The sequence below is a fragment of the Rhinoraja longicauda genome, chromosome 30 (genome assembly GCF_053455715.1).
Source record: "Rhinoraja longicauda isolate Sanriku21f chromosome 30, sRhiLon1.1, whole genome shotgun sequence".
Taxonomy (NCBI): domain Eukaryota; kingdom Metazoa; phylum Chordata; class Chondrichthyes; order Rajiformes; family Arhynchobatidae; genus Rhinoraja; species Rhinoraja longicauda.
This window is the reverse complement of record NC_135982.1, coordinates 4,209,571-4,233,279: the sequence shown is the minus strand read 5'-3', so window position 1 is coordinate 4,233,279 and position 23,709 is coordinate 4,209,571. Positions and strand designations below refer to the sequence as shown.

Sequence of the window (23,709 nt, the reverse complement as noted above, 5' to 3'; positions counted from 1 at the left end):
ATGTCGCATTATGTGGTGTTACTGCACAACACCTGGTGTTTCTGCACAACACTTGGTTTTCTGACAACCCTTGACAATTGAACGGATGCTGATGTCCCTGGTGAATACTGAACTGTGGTTGCTCTCCAGACAGCCCCGCCCCCGCCCCGCCCCCCCCGCCCCGCCCCCGCCCCGCCCCGCCCCGCCCCCCGCCCCGCCCCCGCCCCGCCCCCGCCCCGCCCCCGACAGGATAAAAGCCGAAGCGCGGGGACATTATGGCCATTTGCAGGTGATCCGCGGTTAGCACCATACGGTGATCCGCTTCTCCCGCCATCAGGGCCTCGTCTCCCCGCTGCAGGATGCGCGCTCCCCGCAGTAAGTCACTCGGTGTCGCGGTGACTGTCCACGGTGAATGAATGAATGGGTGAGGGGAGAGAGAGAGAGAGAGAGAGAGAGAGAGGGGCGCGTGTGGTGACCCCCCGCAACCGTGAGGCGGGGAGAGCGGTGAGTGGGCGACACACTTGTTTATATTTGCCTTTTACGCCCTGGCCAAAGGTGCCGTCCATGGGTTTTATTTCTGGTCATTACGAGCGGCTTTTCCTCAGCGTCTGCATTTAAACCCCGACCGCTACGCCGCCATTGGTTGGCGGGACGGCTCCCCCCGGCGGCGGGGAGGAGGAGTATGTATTGACGTGCCGCTGGGCGCGGCTCCCCCCGGCGGCGGGGAGGAGTGGTGGTCGCCGCCGCTCGAAGCTCCAACGCAGGTGGACGTTGGGGAGCGGAGCGCCGGACTGTGATCTCCCGCCCAGACTCCAGGTAGAGAAATGGAGACTAAAACTGTTCCCTCAGCTTCCTAGCGGAGCGGTTACAGCCCGTGCTGGGCTCGTTGTCCCTCTCCGTGCACCGTGAGGTGGGGAGAGCGGCGAGTGGGGGGCGCCACACTCACTCACTGGAGGTGTGGACGAACAATCCAGAAGGTTGTGAGGCCCCAGTGTCCACCTCACCCCGTGTCCCCACCACATCTAACCTGCTCTCCACCCCCTCAGCTTTGAAAGTGCTTCAAAACTTACACGAAACCTGAATGTTTTGGGGAATTATCACCCGATCCACTTCGGCTGAGAAGTCCCCGATCCCTTTCCAGATCAGTGGAGGATTAGTAGAGTTGAGTAGAGAGTTACAAAGATTTGATGCCCCCAGAATGAAGATGTTTCCTCCCTCTTTTCTGAAGAAAAGAACCAAGTTTGATCGACCTCACCTTTTATCTAATATCCTCTAAAGCTGGCAGCAGTCTGTTGCACTCTCTCCAAAGCCTCCACACCCTTCCTGTAATAGGGATATCAGACCTACTTCAACCTTGTCAAGCCCCCATGAAAACATATATTTTCTCCAAATATATAGGAGTGAATTAACAGACAACTCCACATCCCATTCTTAAGCAAATAACACTTTATCCTGTTCATGAGATCCAGCTAACATTTTAATTTGTCAACACAAACCTTGCTGATCACAGTCAGATGCTTGTCTGCTCAGCCCTAGGACACCAATGCAAGAGTTTCACAAGTCAATGTACTCGGTCAACTGTCTTGTGCTACTTAATATCTCTTTCCTTCCAACATAAGTGATAAAGAATTCCATCAACCACATAAGAAAATGAAGTCGTTGGATGCATGAAGTAGAAAACATATGTTTTCTAATAATAAGTAATTATTTTGCATGCAAGACAAAGATCACCTTTGAGAGGAAGTCTAATGCAAGATTCAATAACATTCTCATCATGAACGGTGCATGTCTTACATGGGTGTCCCCATCGACAAGATACTTAACTGGTTAAATGTCTGATCACCTGTAGTATCTGACTGGTCTAAATGCTGTTTATCGTCCACCAGACGTGGATAAGTGTGAGGTTATCCACTTATGGAAATGTGGATAAGTGTGAGGTTATCCACTTTGGTGGTAAGAATAGGAAGGCAGATTATTATCTGCATGGTGTCAAGTTAGGAAAAGGGGACGTACAACGAAATCTGGGTGTCCTAGTGCATCAGTCACTGAAAGGAAGCATGCAGGTAGTGAAGAAAGCCAATGGAATGTTGGTCTTCATAACAAGAGTAGTCGAGTATAGGAGCAAAGAGTTCCTTCTGCAGTTGTACCGTACCTGGAGTACTGTGTGCAGTTTTGGTCACCAAATTTGAGCGTAGGTTTACTAGGTTAATTCCCGGAATGGCGGGACTGTCATATGTTGAAAGACTGGAGCGACTAGGCTTGTATACACTGTCTCGTCCTTTTCTTTTGTTGTTTTTTGTCTGTCGTTAAATGTATGTTTTAGTGCATCTTTAGTTTTGTATTATGTGGGGGGTGGGGGAAACCTTTTGTAGGAGCCATTTTGCAGTTATTAGTTATTTTTGCTTATTAATATCACTACCTTGTATTCTGCTGTAGTTTGGACACTATAGAGTTAATGCAATGCTTACGTAGGGGCTGGGCGGAGCCAGAGTACGGGCAGTTGGGTACGTGCTGGGATAGTGGGTGAGCTGGGAGGTGCTGACAGAGGGTCAACTAGAAGCTCCGCCAAAAGATTTATCAGCCATGATGTAATCGCCTGTAAGTTTTATTAACTAGAAGATTAATACAAACTGTGTCAAAGTTATATCTGGCAATTCGTAACGATCGCATAGACTGTGGTAAGATATGGAATTTTACCTAGCAATTAATAACCAGTCGATGACAAGAGATCTGCCAATATGTTTATTGCACCTTCAAATAAAGAAGACTAACTATTAAACGTCTGGGAGGATCTCTGTTATTAGTTGTTCGAGTTATTACGCTTATCGCTGATCCGGTCTATGCAAGTGGCAGCTTGGGAGCTAATTGAGATAGACGAGAAACTGGCCGCTACATCGCGTAAAATTCCTTCTTATCTGAAGCGATCAGCTTGAATCCACTCCTTCGGAAAGTTCAGAGAACTTGCCTTCACTAGAGACGAAATGTGAGGTCTTATCTGAACTGGAGTGATTCATCGTGAAATCTGCCTAAGCTGGAACGATTTATTGGAATTGACTTTTTGGAAAATTCAGAAAGCTTGTCTTCGCAGAAGGCGAAGGCTACGAGAGTTTCCTGACCAGTGAGAGATTTATTGCCAAAAGCAGATGCGTTATATCTGTCTCTAATAATTATTGAAGAGAATTAGCTCTTGAAAACTGACTATGGGAAAACAAAGGCTGTTTTTGAACCATCAAGAGCTTGGAATGCGGACAGCATAGCAACGACCTTGGGAGTTCCTGGATACCCAGTCTTGTTTAAAAAATATTCAGGTGATAAGGAGAAAGTAAGCACATCTGGCTTGTGTTACAAACTTCAGAATGTCTGAAATTAAATCCGATGTTCAGTCACAGGGTGGCGATAGTGGAACACGGCCTAAAGTGACCAAAATGGTCAGTAAGCTTACTCAGATTGGCAAGCACATGGCTTATGAAAACAATGAGAAGCTGAAGAAACGTAAATATAAGATGGCTGGGAAGATCATAGAAAGCATCAAAGAGCTAATAAAATTAGGAAAGAGGTCAGAAGTGGAGCTCAATCTGAATCAACTTAACGACCTCAAAGACGAAATCAACAGCATCTATGAAGCGTTGAGAGAGCTACAGTTAGCACCAGAAGACCAGGATGCGCAAGATAAATGGATGCAGCAGGTGGTCGAACATTTAGATGGATTTATCCAAGATGTTGTTGAATGGCTAAGCAAAGAAGGTCATGAGGCCGTACCCTCCAATATTGAGGGCGCCTTATCCGAGGGTGGTGATGACGCAGACTCCATCAAACCAGAAGATAGTGCTTCAAATATTTCGGCCTCTAAGGTGAGCATCAAATCTCGTGCATCTTCAACACTTTCTGTTCGTAAGGAGGCTGAGGTGGAACTGGCTGTTCTTGCTGAACAAGCTGCGTTCATGGCACAGAAGCACGAGATTGAGAAGCTAGAGGGCAAAATGGAAGAAGAACAGAAGAAAAAGCAAATGAAAGATGAAGAAGAACAGAAGAGAAGACAATTAGATTACAAGAAGAGGAGTGATCAATTGAAAAGAGAGAAAGAACGATTGGAGCTGGAGTCTAAAATGGCAGCAGCCAAGACAAAACTAAGTGTACTTATCGCTCCAAGATCAAGAAGCAGCTCGATGACATCCGATAGGATGAGTTCTTATTCAAGACGAGGAGCTGTCTTAAGTCAGATGCCAGTTGGACGGGAACCACCCAGGACTGAATCCTGGCCTGAATTGGAGCCACAGGTTGTTAGACCAAAGCAAACAACTTGGAGACCATTGGTAAAAGCTAGTGGTACGGCACACTTTACACCACATCCTCATCAAGGAAGGAAGACAGGATTTCATGAACCGAGGGTTGAGCAGGGACGTGCTCGCACTAAATCCCCGGAACGTCATGATGGAGACCAACGTTATTTATGTGAGCTATTACGGAAGCAAAGTTTAGCGACCGAACTTCTGGCTAAACACAATCTTTCTTCTACCCTGCCGTTAAGAGACATTCCCGTGTATGATGGTGATCCATTGCAATATCAACCTTTTATCAAGGCTGAGGAGTAGAAAGGAAGACGGACAATGAAAGTGATCGCTATCATTTTCTGGAACAACATACGAGAGGACTAGTCAGAGAATTAGTTCGTAGCTGTCAACATTTGCATCCCGACCAGAGCTATAAGGAGGCAAGAAGATTGCTTGATGAACATTTTGGCCACGAGTAGGATTGCCGCTGCTTATATATCCAAAGCATTGGCCTGGCCAATTATTAAGCCAGGTGATATAAAGGCTTTACAGGCGTTCTCATTATTCCTCAAAGGTTGTTGTAATGCAATGCAGCAGCTTGAATATGTGGAAGAAATGAACGTTCATTCCAATCTGTTGATCATTCTTCAAAAGCTGCCTTACAAGCTCAGAGAAGGTTGGAGAGTTCGGTCATATGAAATTCTAAAATACGAGAAACGTTCGCCTACATTTCCGGACTTGGAAAACTTCATAAATGTAGAAGTGGAAATACTGATGTCTCAACTTTTTGGGAATATTGATGAAGCCAAAACACCAGCACCTGCAAAAAACCCTACCTTTGGTAAGTCAAGAGAGACGCCGAGGACGAAGAAAAGCAGTTTTGCTATGGCAGCCGAACCCATGGAAAAGCAGGCCCAAGGGAACCTGACAACTAAAGGAGAGAAAGCTGACTCACCTATCGGCAAGCAGCAAGATCCTTGTCTGTTCTGCAAAATGAGGGGTCACACACTGGAGAAGTGTTGGCAGATCAAAAAGAAGGAACTAAAGGAGAGAAGAGAATTTGTTAAAGAGAACAGAATTTGTTTTGGATGTTTGAAAGAAGGTCATATGAGCAGAAATTGCAAGAATTGTTTGACTTGTGCTGTATGCAAAGGAGACCATCCTGAGATACTTCATTTTGAACAGAAGGACAAAGAAGGGAAACCTGAGCAACCAACCAAGGAAAAGGCGAGCCAGAGTGACGCCACTCCTCTTTCTCCGATGTGTGGACATATCGGGGCCGGTGAAGAAACTTGCATCTTCTCGATCGTACCAGTGCAAGTGAAGAGCTACAATGGGAGCACAGTGTTGCAAACGTATGCTTTCTTGGATGGTGGAAGTTCAGTTACTTTCTGCACCGAAAGCCTGGTAAGAAGGCTGAAGGTCTCAGGACAAAGGAAGAAGTTTACCCTGCATACCATGAATCAAGAGAAGTCTATAACCAGTTGTGTTATTCCTGGTTTGGAAATATCTGGTCTGGACAGCAATAATTTTGTTCAACTACCAGACATGCTTACCAGTACGACCATTCCTGTTTCACGGTTAAGCATTCCTAGACAGGAAGATCTGGAGCAATGGCCTTATTTGAAGAATATCAAGATAACTGAAATAGACTCTGGTATTGACTTACTCATCGGAGCTAATGCTTCCAAGGTATTGGAACTTTGGGAAGTGGTCCACAGCAAAGAGGATGGACCATTCACCACGAAAACCTTGTTGGGATGGGTTATTTGTGGTCTAAATAGAGAGGACCATGACATCGTCAAAGGCTTTCCTACAGCGGTTGTTAATCGAATATCCGTTGTTAATCTGGAAGAACTTCTGGTCAAACAATACAACCATGACTTCAATGAAGAAACCAGCAAGGACAAGGAAGAAATGTCGAGGGAAGAGGTAAAGTTCATGGATATTATGAATTGTTCGGCAAGGATGACAGATGGACATTACACTACCTTCTGCACTACGCAACACTGTTAAAAAATCTTTGTACTTAATATAATTGTATTTATTTGTTTTTGCATTTATTGCATATATGTTTGTACGCACCGTCAGGATTGGCTATTTTTTAATTTCGTTGTACTCGTTGCAATGACAATAAATGAATATTATTATTATTATTATTATTATATTGTCTGGACTTACCTTTCAAGCAGGAGAATACCAGCATGCCTAACAATCGGTGCATTGCAGAACAGCGTATCCAGAGCTTGAAACGCAAGTTTAATAAGGATGAAAAGTTTTGCAGTGAATACACATCTTTCCTCACGGAAATGATCAATAGTGATTATGCTGAAAGGGTACCAATGGACCAGCTGAACCATAATGATGGGAAACTCTGGTACATTACTCATCACGGGGTGTATCACTCGAAGAAAGGAACCTTAAGAGTGGTCTTTGACTGTGCGGCAGTCTTTAAAGGGACATCACTTAACTGCCAGCTGCTACAAGGTCCAGACCTAACTAATTCACTCATTGGAGTTCTCATCAGATTCAGGCAAGAGCCGGTTGCTTTGATGGCGGATATCAAAGCAATGTTTCATCAGGTCAAGGTATCAGAAAAGCATGTTGACTATCTGCGATTTCTGTGGTGGCCCGACGGTGATGTGCAGCATGATCTTGTGGAATACCGCATGAAGTTACATCTTTTCGGCGCCGTGTCGTCACCAAGTTGTGCAAACTTTGCATTGAAAAAAACTGCTGAGGACAACGGAGCACACTTTTCGGAAGAGGTGGTAGACACGGTGAAGAACAACTTCTATGTGGATGACTGTTTGAAGTCCATGCCTTCGGAACTAGAAACAGTCCGGATGGTAAAAAACCTGACTGACATCTGCCAAATGGGAGGATTTACGCTATCGAAGTGGATCAGTAATAGCCGTGTTGTACTGGCATCCATTCCTCAAGCAAGTAGTTGGACTTGGACCAGGACAATCTGCTGATGGAGAGAGCACTAGGATTCTACTGGTGCGTGGAAACCGATAGGTTCAAGTTCAAAATTGCTGTACAGGAACGACCATGCAACAGACGTGGCATTCTGTCAGTAGTTGGCTCTATTTACGATCCTCTAGGTTTTCTGGCACCATTTACTCTGCCTGCTAAGTTGATTATGCAAGAACTCTGCAAGGAGAAGCTTGGTTGGGATGACGATATACCTCAAACTTTCCATCAGAAGTGGACAGGATGGCTGACGGATCTTGACAAGATGGCGGAGTTTGAGGTGGACCGTGCATGAAGCCTACCGACTTTGGTCAAATCAGAAATGTACAGCTACACCACTTCTCAGATGCAAGTGAAAGTGGTTATGGCACTGTTTCATATCTGAGACTGGAAAGCCACAGTAGGGAAGTGCATGTTGCATTTGTAATGGGTAAGGCCAGAGTGGCACCATTAAAACAGATGACGATTCCTAGAATGGAACTTACAGCTGCAGTCTTAGCTGTTAAAGTCAATGTAATGCTGAAAAAAGAATTACAGCTTCAACTAGACAAATCGGTTTTCTGGACTGATAGCACAACAGTGCTTAAATACATCAACAATGAAAACAACGAAAACAAACGTTTTCAGACGTTTGTTGCTAACAAATCGCTGTTGTGAGGGATGTTACTGACGTATCGCAATGGAGAAATGTTAGTACAAAAGAATATCCCGCAGATGAAGCCGGAGGACTAACGACAGACCGCTTCTTAAACTGGAAAAGAAGGAGGCTGAAAACTCCTGGCTGATGGGCAAAATATTGGAGGCCTTACCGGACGCACGTGGGCACGTGCGCACCGTGCGGCTGCAGACCAAGAACAATATCTTGGAAAGACTGATAACCAAGCTATGTCTGCTACTGGAAGCTGATACTTGACTTAACATGGACTGATAATTTTACTGTAATAGATTAGATGCCAATGTATAGTGCATGCTTGGATTATGTATGGAGTTTTTTTGTTGTGGCTCCTCCTCTTTTTTTTGTATTGGTAATTGTTGCGCTATACACTTATAACAATTAGGGGCCGGTGTGTAGGAGCCATTTTGCAGTTATTAGTTATTTTTGCTTATTAATATCACTACCTTGTATTCTGCTGTAGTTTGGACACTATAGAGTTAATGCAATGTTTACGTAGGGGCTGGGAGGAGCCAGAGTATGGGCAGTTGGGTACGTGCTGGGATAGTGGGTGAGCTGGGAGGTGCTGACAGAGGGTCAGCTAGAAGCTCCGCCGAAAGATTTATCAGCCATGATGTAATCGCCTGTAAGTTTTATTAACTAGAAGATTAATACAAACTGTGTCGAAGTTATATCTGGCAATTCGTAACGATCGCATAGACTGTGGTAAGATATGGAATTTTACCTAGCAATTAATAACCAGTCGATGACAAGAGATATGCCAATATGTTTATTGCACCTTCAAATAAAGAAGACTAACTATTAAACGTGTGGGAGGATCTCTGTTATTAGTTGTTCGAGTTATTACGCTTAGCGCTGACCCGGTCTATGCAAGTGGCAGCTTGGGACCTAATTGAGATAGACGAGAAACTGGCCGCTACATCGCTGGAGGAGCTTCTAGCTGACCCTCTGTCAGCACCTCCCAGCTCACCCACTATCCCAGCACGTACCCAACTGCCCGTACTCTGGCTCCGCCCAACCCCTACGTAAGCATTAACTCTAGTGTCCAAACTACAGCAGAATACAAGGTAGTGATATTAATAAGCAAAAATAACTAATAACTGCAAAATGGCTCCTACACATGGTGCCGTGACTCGGATCTTAAAGATGAAACTTGACCACTGGACCTCAAAACTGCAAAATGGCTCCTACACCTTTTTTTTAATCTCTTTCCTCAACGGAGGTGAGACTTTTTCCATATCGTGTCTGCACTGCGGCCTAACATCGTGGAGCTGGCGATCCCTTTGTCAGGGATCGACTTTGGGAGCTCTAACCGCGGGAGCCTGTGGACTTAACATCGTGGAGCTGGTGGTCCCTTTGTCAGGGATTAACTTTGGGAGCTTCGACCGCCCCGATCGCGGGAGCTTCGATCGCAAGCTTCGGGAGCTTCAATTACCCCGACTGCGGGTGGTTCGACTGCCCCGACCGCGGGAGAAATGGTGGAAAGAAGATAAAACGTTATTGCCTTCCATTACAGTGCGTTATGGTGGGTCTTTTGTGTTTTTTGTTGTTTTTGTCTGAATTGTAGTTTAATATGATGTAGTGTTGTATGTTATGTTTTGGGGGGGGGGGGGGGGTGGGAGGGAACGGGAACTGTAACATTCTCTCTCCAGAACGGAGACGTGACCTTTGTTCTGTGTCGTGTCTCCGTTCCCGTTGCGGCCTACCACCGGACATTCACCTGGGAACACCTGGGGCTCTGGTTCGCAGAGCCCGCGGCGCGGACTCACCACCTGCGGCGCTGGCTGCCTGCGGATGTTGCGGGCGCGGCTGCGACTCGTCTCCGGAGGCTCCGGCGCGGGCCGCGTGGACGTCGGAAGCCCGCAGACCCCTGGGTGGGGGCCGACATCGGGAGCTCCGGCAACGGCAGAGGCAGCGTGTTCGCGGCGGCTTCAATATCGGGAGCCCCGACCGCCCCGACGAGGCAAATCCAACAGCCTGACCGCGGGACAAGACGGAAGGGAAGAGAAAAAGACATTTTGGCCTTCCATCACAGTGAGGAGGGACTGGAGGAGACTCACTGTGATGGATGTTTCTTTTTGTTTGGTGTTAGTTGTGATTGTATGTGTTATTGCATTTTTATTGATTAATCTTATTGGTCTTATTGTTCAACTGCGGGTAATGTTTCATTTTACTACACATTTATGTGTATGTAACAAATAAACGACTATTGACTATTGACTATTGATATATTGACATTTTTATGTAGTTGTGTGTCTTGTTGCTTTTTTGGTACGACTATGGCAAATCAAATACTTTGTATGTTTTTACATACTTGGCTAATAAATAAATTATTATTACAATTACATATCCCTTAATTCTTTTAATATCTGGAAATCTACTGGTCTCAATTTGTCAACACAAACCCTGCTGATCAAAAGCTTGTCTGCCTCACCAACACAAGAGTTTCACAAGTCAATGTACTGGGTTAACTATCTTGTGCTACTTAATATCTCTTTCCTTCCAACATAAGTGATAAAGAATTCCATCTACCACATAAGAAAATTAAGTCGTTGGATGACTGATCTTCCAGGGTAGGAAATTCCAAGAATATTGAGTCCCTCAGGGTGAATATGTTAAGTCCCTCAGAGTGAATATGTTAAGTCCCTCAGAGTGAATATGTTAAGGATTCTTGTGGTACTTTTTGACCTACTGATTGCTTTGGGATTGTAACTCTTTTAGACTCCTTAGCCAGATAGTAACAATCTCCCCTCATTTACCCTGTTGAGCCCTTGACGAAATGAGTACAATTTAGTCACGTCCATATTCCTCTGCATTCTAAAGTCTGTATCTCCTCGGGGCAGAACCAACATTCCAACAACCAGTCAGGTGAATACCTACACATCTTTTTATAGTTAAGGAGAACGTAATTGTACGCATCTCCAGGTGTGGCCTCACCAGGCTCTATGTTATTATAGTAAGTCATTCTTATTGTTCCAATGTATTGTCAAATTTGAGGACTCTGAGAATGTAGGTGAGGTGCTAAATGAATACTTTGCATCTGTATTCACCAAGGAGGACTTGGAGGACAGCGAGATCAGTGTGAAGAATACAAATATGCCAGGGCATTTTGAGATCAAGGAGGAGGTGGTGCTGATGCTGTTGAAGAGCATTAAGGTGGATGTGCTCATGCCTGATAGCATCTATCCCAGGTTATTGAGGAAGGCAAGAGAGGAGATTGCGGGGGCCTTGACGAGGATCTTTGTTTCTTCTCTGGCCACAGGCGAAGACTGGAGAGTGGCCAATGTTGTTCCTTTGTTTAAGAAGGGAAGAAGGGAGAATCCAGGTAGCCTCATGGTAGGGAAACTATTGGAGAGAATTCTTCAAGATAGGATTTATTCCCATTTAGTGGACAATGGGCTAATTAGGGATAGTCAGCACAGCTTGTTCGCAGCAGGTCGAGTCTTATTAACCTGATTGTGATTTTGGAGGAGGTGTTGAAGGAGAGTGATCAAGATAGGGCAGTGGATGTTGTATGTATGGATTTTAGTAAGGCTTTTGACGAGGCCCTTTATGTTAAGCTAATCTAGATTATGATGTACGGGATTCACAATAACTTGGTGATATGGATTCAGAACTGACTTATTCATAAAAGACAAAAGGTTGTGGTGGAAGGAAGATATTCTGGCTAGAGGTGTGTTGTGACCAGTGCAGTTCCTCAGGGATCTGGGCTGGGACATCTGCTGTTTGTGACGTCAATAAGTGACTTAGACTTAAATGTAGATAGGTTGGTGAGTAAGATTGCTGATGACACCAATATTGGAGGAGTTTCAGATAGTGAGGAAGGCTGTCAGAAGATACAGTGGGATATAGATTAGCTGCAGAAATGGGAAGAGCAATGGCAGATGGAGTTTAATCTGAGCAAATGTGAGGTGTTGCACTTTGGGATGTTGAAGGTAAGAGGAGAGCATAAAGTTAATGGCAAAGCCCTTACAACATTGGTGTGCAGAGGGATTTTGGAGTCCAAGTTCATAGCTCACTGAAGGTGGCAGCATAAGTAGATAGGATGGTAAAGAATGCGTATGGTATGCTTGCCTTCTTTGCTAGGGATATTAAGAGGCAGGAAGTCGTGATGCAGCTCTATAAGACTTTGGTGAGGCCACATTTGGAGTATTGCTCACAGTTATGGTCGCCCCAGTCTGGAAGGATGTGGAGGTTTTGGAGAGAGTGCAGAGGATTTATCAGAATGTTGCCTGGATTAAAGGGTTTCAGTTTCAAGGAGAGGTTGGATAAACTTGGATTGTTTTCTTTTGAATATCGGACTACGAGGGGCGACTTGATTGGAGTATATAAACTTATGAGAGGCATAGGTAGACTATATGGTGAGAGGGAGAAAGTGATGGAGATATGCAGAGCAAGCTTTTTTTACACAAAGAGTGGTGGGAGCCTTGCAGGGGTGGTGGTGGAGGCAGAGATGATAGATATCGTTTGAGACTTTCAGATAGGCACATGGAATAGAGCAATATGGATCATGTACAGGCAGTTGAGATATGTTTATCTTGGCGTCGTGTTTGACACAAACATTGTGGGACGAAGGGCCCATTTTTCTGCTGTACTGTACCATGTAATAAATGCTGATAGAGGTGTTGATTCTTTACACTCCAAATTAAGCAATACTCTGCCTCCTGGAAAACATTCAGTTGTTGACTGTCCTTTGACAATGGTCAAGTCAGCCACTCAGGTCAGAGAATGGAGTGGTAGACAGTAATTGCTAACCTACCTGCAGAGACTGAATAAAAGCAATATAAATGGCATATTGTAGATTTTGGTAATCGCAAAATATCCACGTGAAGATAATGGGTCCATGCACATAGCATCTTTCACATAGGAATTTTCTCCAGGTGTTTCAGTGAGTAACACTAAATATCTTGAACATTGAACTTAATATATTAACAACTGTAAAAACAAAAACGTCCTCATGACAATGAAATTTTGGTGAATATAAATGAATGCATGACCCCAACAGCAAGATGTTTCCTAGAGGTACAGAGTATTGCTTAATTCGGATAGTTTTTTCATCTGGAGCTAAAAGCAAACTGCCTGAGGTACTCACCAGGTCAAGCAATATTGTTGAGGCAGAGGGATAGACAACATTTCAGGAAAAGAGACTGCATCAGGACTAAATGTAGGAATGAACTGCAGATACTGGTTTAAACTGAAGATAGACACAAAATACTGGAGTAACAGCAGGACAGGTAGCATCTCTGGATGGAAGGAATGGGTGACGTTTCAGGTCGGAAGATGGGTCTCGACCCAAAACGTCGCCCATTCTTTCTATCCAGAGATGCTGGCTGTCCCGCTGAGTTCCTCCAGCATTTTGTGTCTATCTGTATCAGGATCAGCTTGATGTGGGGTGCAAACCCAAAACATTGTCTATATTTTTGCCTCCACAATACTGCTTGACCCACTGAGATTCACCAACGGTTTGTTTTTGCTTCAGTTTCTAGCATGTGCAGGCTCTCTGTCGTAGCGTTATAATCAGGTTTCAGAGAATGAAACTGAGTCTTAGGAAATGTTGAAAAAAACCGTGACAAAGGAATCATTATGAGTGGGAGAGGTAAGTTTTAGAGTTTGGTTAGCTTCACAATTTATTATGCTTTCTTGGAACAAGAAACAGAGGTGGCAAAATGGTTTGGGGGTAATTTAAAAAAAAAAGAGATATACAACCAACAAACAAATTTAAGTCAAATTCCATTTGATATTTCATTAAATGGGTTTCCAGTAATTTCGTGGAGAGGATATCTTGGAGTGATTGCATGACTGACTGACCAAGAAGTAAAACTGAAATTGTGTGCTGTCTCATTTTACAGATGCCAAAGGATGTGTGAAAATTCAATGAAGACAGAGAAAGGGAAACAACTGCCTGTCATCCTATATGTCTTAATGCTCACAGCATTGCTTATCACTGGATGGAAATCTATTGATCATCAACATGTGCTTTCTTGCTCAGGTCTGCATTATCACATTTACACGTCATTTTCTGGACTAGCACGCTTTTGCACATATGTTTCTCTATATCTTCAGTAATCCTAATAGGTTATTTTTGATTGGGCTGAAGGCATTTGTGCCTAAAAATGCAGAATTAACATTTCAGATCGGTTACCCAAGAAAGTGGGAATATTAGTATGTTTTTATTCTGGGTAGGGGGGTCTGCATCTGACCACATGAATGTCTGTGATAGGGTGGAGACCAAGGTGGAGAATATGACTGAAGCTACTGATGATACAACTGCGGAGTTGTGTATGGTGAGGAACCGAGTACAAATATGAGTCAGGATTCATTCTGAAAAGTCGTGAAGTAAAAAAACAGACGGTTCCTGAGTATCATCAAAAAATGGGTTAAAAAAACTGCAGTAGAATCAACTTGTTGATAATGCTAAGATAAAATAATTACAACGACCGAATTAAGACTAATCAAGGTAATTTTAGATTTGCATGAAATAAAGTGGTAAAACTGATTTCAGACCATCAGTAGTTAATGCATAAGTAGTTACACAACTGGAATTGTTTTTAAAAAGGATGCAAGGAATTGTTATTAAAATGTAATTGAACTGTTGTATGGATCGAAATGTTAAAACATGTAATTAGTTAATCTGCAAAAGGTGCAACACTGAAATGCTATTCAGATGAATCCTGCTGCTTTCCAAGGTACAAAGTATCCAGGTGGTGAACACAACTTTAACAAGAAACAACAAATACATAGAGGATAGAACGAAGTCAAGTAGGCCTGTGAAATAACAGAACAATATAATTCACTGGACTGTGCAGCATTTTTTTCTTATTTGATATACTTGATATCTGTGCTGTCAAAGACCTCCTCAGAATATCTAAAATAAGCCCAGTTGTAGGTCATTGAGCACACAGCCTGCCATCAAGAAACAATGTCTGATATGCAATATTAAACAATCCTCACCCATCCTCTCTATTGACTCCTTCAGTATCCAAAAAGCTATTGACCTCTGTTTTCTGACAGACCTTCCACAGTCCAAAAGGCTAGGGAATTCTTAATGAAGACTGGGATCGGGGATGTCTCGATTCGAAATGTCACCTGTCTGTGTTCTTCAGAGATGCTGGCTGACCTGCTGAGTTACTTCAGCACATTGTGTTCTTTTGTGTATTAACCAGCATCTGCAGTTCCTTGCTTCTCCTCTCTATAACACGGAAGCTGGCTAGATTTCTGAACAATTGTTTGATATAATGCACATGGAGCTTTTCTGGACGAGGATAAAGGAAATGCCATATTATTACATTGAAATAACAAAGGATAATAATTGTTCACCTTTCCATCCCCTGAAACAGGATAGGATGGGAGGCAGGAGGGCTCTCATTATTTTAACCAAAAAAAATAATGGCAAATGTTGGAAAAAAGACCCGTGATCTACTCCTGCTCCTAAATGATTGCACATGAGCAGCACTGGCACTTTGCATGTTAAGATAATGGCAAGGTAGATTGGAGACAATTGTCACTTGTTCAGTTAATAAGACGGAGGTTGATGGAGTTTTCCATGCTGCAGGGAAGTGTTCATCTTACGATTGGCCCTGGGTGACTGATGAACAAAACTTAAAGATCATGTTGTTGGAAAGTTAGACACCTCTTGTCATCTGGTAAAGCTCTCTACAATAAAACACAGCATGTTCTATAGTGCTGTCAAATGCAATGCTATGCTCAATATTGGAACTGTTATCTTTGAAGATAGCCATTAGTTTCTCAATGTCAGAGAATGCCTTTCAAAGCATGGTGTGGTGATGTTTTGGTAGCAGTAGGGCAAAATTGCGACCTCTTGATCATTCTAAACTTTGCCAAAGATTTCATATGCAATTGTAGCTGTAAAAAGGTACTGAATAAACAACTAAAAGGGAATAAATGGTAGGTTTCAGGGGAAAAGGCAAAGTAGTGGAATTGGGCATCAATTGAGCTGATTGCTGAACCATTCCATTTTGGGTGGTATAGTCATAATAGTAGTGTCTCACTGATACTAAACTGTTACGCATCTTTCATGGGTATCAACAGATGATCCAAATTTTAATTGGAGCTGAAAAACTAAATACACCAGCCCCAACACCATATGTCTTGCTTTTGATCATCTTGATTGGTACTTGTACAAGGTGCAAAATAAGTTGTGAAGGACCCAGCTTGTCATTTTCAGGTATGGCATTGCTTCCACACATTTCAAAAGGCTGTTAGATTAATACAATTGTGGTTATCTCCGGTATGTTTTTGATAAAATAAATCTATTGATAATGGTGTTCCATGTCCTTTTCCATTCTGATAGTTATTCAGGTAGATTGTCTACATATCCAGTTTCTGCTTACAGCATTTTCTAATTTCTTCAGATCCCAAAATTTTAATTTGAAGGAATTTCATTTTTTAGCACCTTTTCCTCTCAATCTCAGCAATATCAAAATTAATTGATAGTAAGAACAGCCACAAAGTAACTGTACAACGTCGGCACTACGGCACTACAGGTAGTGGAGCTGTCTCACATCTCCAGAAACCCATGTTCCATTCAATGTAGTCCCTGTGCATTTTGTATGTTCTCTCTGTAACCTGTTTCCCTTCACTGCTCCCAAAGGCATGCTGGTTGTTGGGTTTAATGAGCTGCTGAAAATTATTTCTAGTGTAGATGGGCATTGGAAGAAGCTAGCTGGAAAGAGGGTTGGTCGTTGTGTGACAATATCAATTTTAGAGAACTGCTTGGGGTAATAAGATTGATGGAAATGCTCTGAGAATTGTCATGGATTTAATGGACTGAATGGTTGCCTTCTGTAAAATGTTGGATTTCCAGTTAGATACATGTACAGGATGTGGACAGAGCTTGCAAAGCCAGCATTTACTGCCTATTTACAGTAATTGTCCCAAAGGATATGACAAGGGAAAGACATTGTGGCCTTCCATCACAGTGAGGAGAGGACTGGAGGAGACTCACTGTGATGGATGTTTCTTTGATGGATGTTTCTTTTTTGTGTGTTTTTGGGGTTGGGTAATTTGAATGCCTATTTAATGCTTTTATTGTTGGACTGTGTTTTGGGGGGTTTTGGGGTTGTGTAATTTGAATGCCTATTTAATGCTTTTATTGTTGGACTGTGTTTTTGGGGTTGTGTAATTTGAATGCCTATTTAATGCTTTTATTGTTGGACTGTGTTTTGGGTTTTTTTTGGGGTTGAGTAATTTTAATGCTTATTTAATGCTTTTATTGTTGGACTGTGGGTGACTGAATTTCGTCCAATATTGGATGACAAATAAAGCTATCTTGAATCTTGAATCTTGAAGCAGCCTGTCAGAATTCTTTAACAGCAATGACGTCTATTTTTTCAAAACTGCTGCCGCCTGATTGTTGAATTGGGCAAAATGGAAGTTACAGTTTAATTTATTGTCACATGTACCGAGGTACAGTGAAAACCTTTTGTTGCGTGCTATCCAGCCAGCCGAAAGACAATACGTGATTACAATCGAGCCATGTACAGTGTATAGATAAATGATAAGGGAATAACATTTAGTGCAGGGTAAAGCCAGCAAAGTCCGATCAAGGATAGTCCGAGGGTCACCCAAGAGGTGGATAGTAGTTCAGCACTGCTCTCTGGTTGTGATAGGATGATTCAGTTGATTGATAACAGCTGGGAAGAAATTGTGTAAGAAGGAACTGCAGATGCTGGTTTAAAACGGAAGATAGACACAAAAAGCTGGAGTAACTCAGCGGGACAGGCAGCATCTCCAGAGAGAAGGAATGGGTGATATTTCGGGTCAAGACCCTTCTTCAGACTGGTTAAGGATAAAGGAAACAAGAGATACAGCAGAAAGAATCAAAGAGGGGTAGCAGTGAGAGTGGATGTTGCAAAACTCGTCAGAGAGAGGATGAGAACTTCGTCAAAGTAGACATACCTTGAAGAGATTTCGTAGTGGAGCAGACAAAATGTGTAAGAAGGAACTGCAGATGCTGGTTTAAACCAAAGATAGACACAAAAAGGTGGAGTAACTCAGCGGGACAGGCAGCATCTCCAAAGAGAAGGAATGGGTGACATTTTGGGTCGAGACCCTTCTTCAGGCTGATTAGGGCTAAGGGCAACTAAAGATCCTGAATCTGGAGGTGTGCGATTTCACACTTCTACACCTTTTGCCTACAGAAGAGAGAGTGGCCAGGGTGCAACTCATCTTTGATTATAATGCTGGCCATGCCAAGGCAGCGTGAGACATAAATGGAATCAATAGAAGGGATGTTGGTTTGTGTGATGGTCTGGGCCGCGTCCACAATTCGCTACAATTTCTTGCGGTCTTGGATGGAGCTGTTCCCAAACCAAGCCGTGATGCATCCTGATAAAATGCTTTCTATGGTGCATCTGTAGAAGTTGGTGAGAGTTGTAGGGGACATGCCGAATTTCCTAAGCCTTCTAAGGAAGTCGAGGCATGGGTGTGCTTTCTTGGTCGTTGCTTCAATATGGGGGGTCCAGGAGAAGTTGTTGGTGATTTTGATGAATAACAACTAAAAAGTAACAAGTGATCTCTGTCCTCTTGAAATCCAAATATAAATTGTTTTACTGGAGCACGTTATGACTCAGGGGTCAGGTTAGGGTAACTGTTCCAAGGATTACAGATTACCCGTGGGTCAAAGAATAGAACAGTTTTTTGGTTCATAATGGAATTACAGTTACTATCATTATCTCGGTTTAATTGTACAAAACACATATATATCCAGTAAAACATGAAAATTTGCTTGAACAGTGGAGTGTTACTTGTTTTATTTTTGGACATAGTGACAGCAAAGATGACCCTTTTGGATTTCCTCTCGATCCTCAGCCTCTTCAACAGATCAAAGTGTTAAATCGAGTCAAATCAAAATTGATATGAAGGATTATCGCGAGAAACTGTGAATTATCTCTGTTTCGTAATCTATTTTGAAGGATTACAGGTATTCTCTGTAAATTACTATACTAATCACCTAATCAAAGACACAGACAAACAATTTCTCCTTGATTAGGCAATGCAAATGTCAATCCCTTCGCATCTCTGGTCTTATTCAACTGATCTTGATATGTCTTCAGTCAGCATTCACATTCTTCTGCACCAATTTAATTGAATGTATTAATTTCTTTTTTTTTAAGATAATTTCTTATAATTTCGATTTTTTTCAGATGCACCTATAAAAGCATCCTGTCGAGATGTATCACAATTTGGTTTGGCAACTGCCCAATCCATTGCGCAAATCAGCCTCCCATCCGCAATCTCTCACTCCCTATCTGCACCATGCTGTCTTGAGTACGAGAAAGACTAGTGGGTTTACTGGAGAAATAGTATTTAAAGTCCAGAGAGCTAAGACTGGCTGATATTTAAGACCAGTGCAAAGAAGTAAATAACAGACAGATATCCATATCTCATGCTTTTCACTGCCATGCAAACAGTGGCCCAAGAAGCTGAGGATAACTCAAGAGCACTGAATATATAATTTAAGGAGTGGCTTGTTACTGATGATATAAAGTATCATCATCATCACATCCATGCTGGAGGAACTCAGCATGCCAGGCAGCATCTATGAACGGAAATGGACTGATGACATTGCAAGTCTAGATCCTTCTTCAGACTGAAGAAGGGCTCAGACCTGAAAGGTGGTCTGTCCATTTTCTTCTGCAGACACAGCATGGCCTTCCCAGTTTCTTCAGCAGTTTGTTTTCTCTTGCTCAAGATTCCAGCAACAGCAATCTCTTGTGTCTCTGATGCACATCCATGTTGATTCTGGACCAACAGCATGGATTGTTATATCTATATATTTATAACAATGATCCTGTATACATGGATCTGTTTATCAAACTTGTGTCCTCAGTACATTTCTTTACTGCTGGGAAAGTTTGATCGTGTATAAGACAGATCCCACCTATGATGTCTCAGAATTATCTCTAAATTAACTAAGATCGTTGAGAGAACCAGCTCTGGTTAATGCAGACTGCACCGGACCCGTGAAGGCTGTGGATTATGACCAAATCAAGAATGGTTCTAATGCAGACTTGGGCTAAAGCTGTGGCGTGGTGATGATGACTCACAAAATTCAGCCATCACACTGTTATCTGAAGAACCGGACCATGGTTATTCAGCTTGCAGAAACCAGCCTAAGACCACATCAGTCAGCTTGGAGAGACACCTAAGAGCCTGAGCTGAGAGTCGAAAATCAGCTGGCAAGGAAAACATAAACCAGTGTCTATTTAGATTACACACGTAGCCAGTTTGCTTAGGCATCAGTTTATCCTCATGCCATTGACAACCACTACTGACTAACTGACCATGTGGTGTCTCCTTCCTTCAGTCATCATAATGGACATCCAATGATAGTGGCATTAACATTTGATCACAACTGATCACATTTAAATTCTTCAGCCATTTAGAGTAGCTAATGGAATTCATACATCATTTATGCTGCTCATTGAATCCAATGCAGAAAGAAATTCAACATTTGTACAGTAACCTAAACTAATTAGTAACATGGTGTCTGGGCAACAATATCTGCTTCAATGTCAGCACGATGAAGGAGTTTGTTCTTGACTTCAAGACGCGTGGTGGAGTACATGCCCATTTAGCATAATTGATACTGAAGTGGAAATGGTTGGCAGTTTCAAGTTCCTTGACATAAATATTATTAACAATGTGTTGTGAATCAACCACATTGAAGCTACAGCCAAAAAGCACACCATGTCTACTTCTTTAGGAGACTAAGGAAATTTGCATGTCTCCTACAATTCATATCAATATCTATCGATGCACCGTAGAAAGCATACTATCAGGTTGCATCACAGCTGCATTTGAGAACAGCTCTGCTCAAGAGTGCAAATAAATCACAAGAGTTGTGTATGCAGCCCAGTTGATCACAAAGACCAGACTCACCAGTATTGACTCCATCTTCACCATGCTGTGAGAGGAGAGCAACCACCATAATCAAGGACCTTTTTCATCCCTGTCATCCCCGTTTCTCCCCGCACCAATCAAGCAGAAGAGACAAAAGCTTGAAAATACATACCACCAGACATGAACATTTTCTCCCATTTATAAACAGACTTTCCATAAGCTATGACAGTTCTGATCTTTCAACCTATCTCATTGTGGACATTGGACATTTACTCTAGAACTGTTATGCTACAGTGTTGAATAACTATATTTTGTATGCTGGTATTTTTCTCTTTGCAATACCTGTTGTACTTGTATATGACTTGATTGTATTCATGGAAATGTTTCTGATTTGATTAGATAGCATGCAAGCAACCCTTTTTACTGTATCTCAGTACATGACAATAATAAACCAATATCAATATTTTTCTATGATGATATAAATAGAAGTGTAGTTGTAAATCTATCATAGCACTTACGTGTGTAAATAGCATTTGATATGCTTTGTGCAAATAGAATGCACTGAATTTAACCCTGTCCACATAATAAAAAATCTAGGTAGGTGGACAGTTTGACATCAGCAAGGGAAAACCTGACACCAGTGTATATCAGTGAGACTTAGCGATCGTTTTGCTAAATACTTACCCTCAGTCCGCCTTGGCCTACATTTAACTTCCCTTCCCATTCCCATACTGACCTTTCTGTCCTGGGTCTCCTCTGCTGTGAGGCCACACACAAATTGAAGGAACAGCACCTCATATTTCACTTGGGCAGCTTACTACCCAGTGGTAAGAATATTGATTTCTCTCATTTAAAGTAACTCCTGCATTCCCTTCCTTCCCCTCTCACCCCACTCCCTCACTGTCCTACCAGTTCCAATGATCGCATCCTTGTATCCTTCTTGTTATCACACCTTCCCCAGCCAAAATGAGCCATTATCTACTACAATCTACCTCTTTGATGACCCTCGGACTATCCTTGATTGGACTTTGCTGCCTTTACCTAGAATTTAACATTATTCCCTTATTTTGTATTTATACATTGTAAATGGCTTGATTGGAATCATGTATTGTCTTTCTGCTGACTGGATTTTACTATGTCTTGGTACATATAACAATAAACTAAACTGAAACTGAACTGAACTGAACCATTATGAGGTCACTTGTTACCGGCCCTGATTTGTTCTGGCCTTTTCTCGCTTTCAGTTTATTTCCACCCTCTCCCCACCTCTATCTTCAGTCTGAAGAAGGGCTCTGACCCGAAATATCATCTATTCTTTTACTCCAGAGATGCTGTTTGACTCTCTGAGTTACTCCAGCATTTTGTGTCTTTCAGCCGAATATGATGCCAAAACCAATTCTTATGTGCCTGCACATAGTCCATATCCAACCATTCCTTGCAAATTCATATCCAAGTCAAATTTATCAAGTCAAGTCAAATTTATTTGTCACATACACATACTCGATGTGCAGTGAAATGAAAGTGGCAATGCCTGCGGGTTGTGCACAAAAAGAATTACAGTTACAGCATATAAATAAAGTTAATAAGTTACTAAACATAGCACAAAAAGTGTCGACAAAAATTTAGTCTGGGGTTATAAAAGTTGACAGTCCTGATGGCCTGTGGGAAGAAGCTCCGTCTCATCCTCTCCGTTTTCACAGCGTGACAGCGGAGGCGTTTGCCTGATTGTAGCATCTGGAACAGTCCGTTACTGGGGTGGCAGGGGTCCCTCATGATCTTGCTTGCTCTGGATCTGCACCTCCTGATGTATAGGTCCTGCAGGGGGACGAGTGTAGTTCCCATGGTGCGTTCTGCCGAACGCACTACTCTGCAGGGCCATCCTGTCCTGGGCAGAGCTGGTCCCAAACCAGACTGTAATGTTGCCGGACAGGATGCTCTCTACAGCCCCAGAGTAGAAGCAATGAAGGATCCTCAGCGACACTCTGAATTTCCTCAGTTGTCTAAGGTGGTAAAGGCGCTGCTTAGCCTTACCCACCAGTGCGGCAATGTGCGTTGCCCACGTCAGATCCTCTGCGATGCGGACTCCCAAGTATTTGAAACTGCTCACCCTATCCACAATAGACCCATTTATCTCCAGTGGCGTGTACGTCCTTGGATGTTTAGCCCTTCTGAAGTCCACAATCAGCTCCTTTGTTTTAGTGACATTCAAGAGGAGGCTATTGTCCTGACACCAGAGTGCCAGATCAGCCACCTCCTCCCGGTAGGCCTTCTCATCGTTGTTGGAGATCCGGCCCACCACCAAATCCCTATCCAAAACTGCACACAATACTCCAAATGTGGCCTAACCAAAGTCCCATCGAGGTGTATCATGACATCCTGTCTCTTATACTCAATGCCCCAACCTATGAAAGCAAACATACCAGATGCCTTCATTACCACTCTATCTGCTAGTGTTGCCACTTTCAGGGAGTTATGGATTTGGACCCCAAGATTCTTTTGTACCAATACTGTTACGGGTAATGCCATTAATTGACATTATGATCGTCCGTAATCTATATTGGAAAAAGTTAAAGTCCACTACTATGACAACTGCGTACAATCACCCAGCATATTTGTTCTTCAAACTCGCATTGGCTATTTGAGAGCCTACAGCAATTCTAACAAGGTGGTCATCCCCTTTATTTCTCTGCTCCACCCATATGATCTCACTGGACAAACAACCAGTAATATCTCGGATACTGCCAAATAAAATAAAATAAAATAAAGCAAATCTGCCTCTTATCCCTCCTGTATCTGGCCTGTAGCATGTATCCTGGAACATTAAGCTGCCAGTCCTGTCTCTCCCGTAGCCATATTTTTTAGTGGCCATAACATTCCAGTCGTACATACCTATCCATGCCCTGACTTCTTCCGCCTTATCTGTCGGGCATCTTGTATTGAAACAGT

At 42.8% G+C, this 23,709-nt stretch overlaps 1 protein-coding gene across 5 annotated transcripts in view; it reads left to right on the top strand.

The window, feature by feature from the left end:
• Positions 1–272: 272 nt before the first annotated feature.
• Positions 273–23,709, top strand: part of LOC144608194 (tumor necrosis factor receptor superfamily member 5-like) — a 94,063-nt gene continuing 70,626 nt past the window's right edge. For 3 of the 5 annotated variants that reach the window (XM_078425735.1, XM_078425731.1, XM_078425734.1), the window contains exons 1-2: positions 690–795; positions 13,749–13,888. In XM_078425735.1, the coding sequence (XP_078281861.1) occupies positions 13,871–13,888 (18 nt within the window). In that variant the 5' untranslated portion in view covers positions 690–795; positions 13,749–13,870. Of the gene's footprint in view, positions 355–422; positions 484–689; positions 796–13,748; positions 13,889–23,709 lie in introns of those variants that run through there. The other 2 variants (XM_078425732.1, XM_078425733.1) reach the window with 2 other exon arrangements.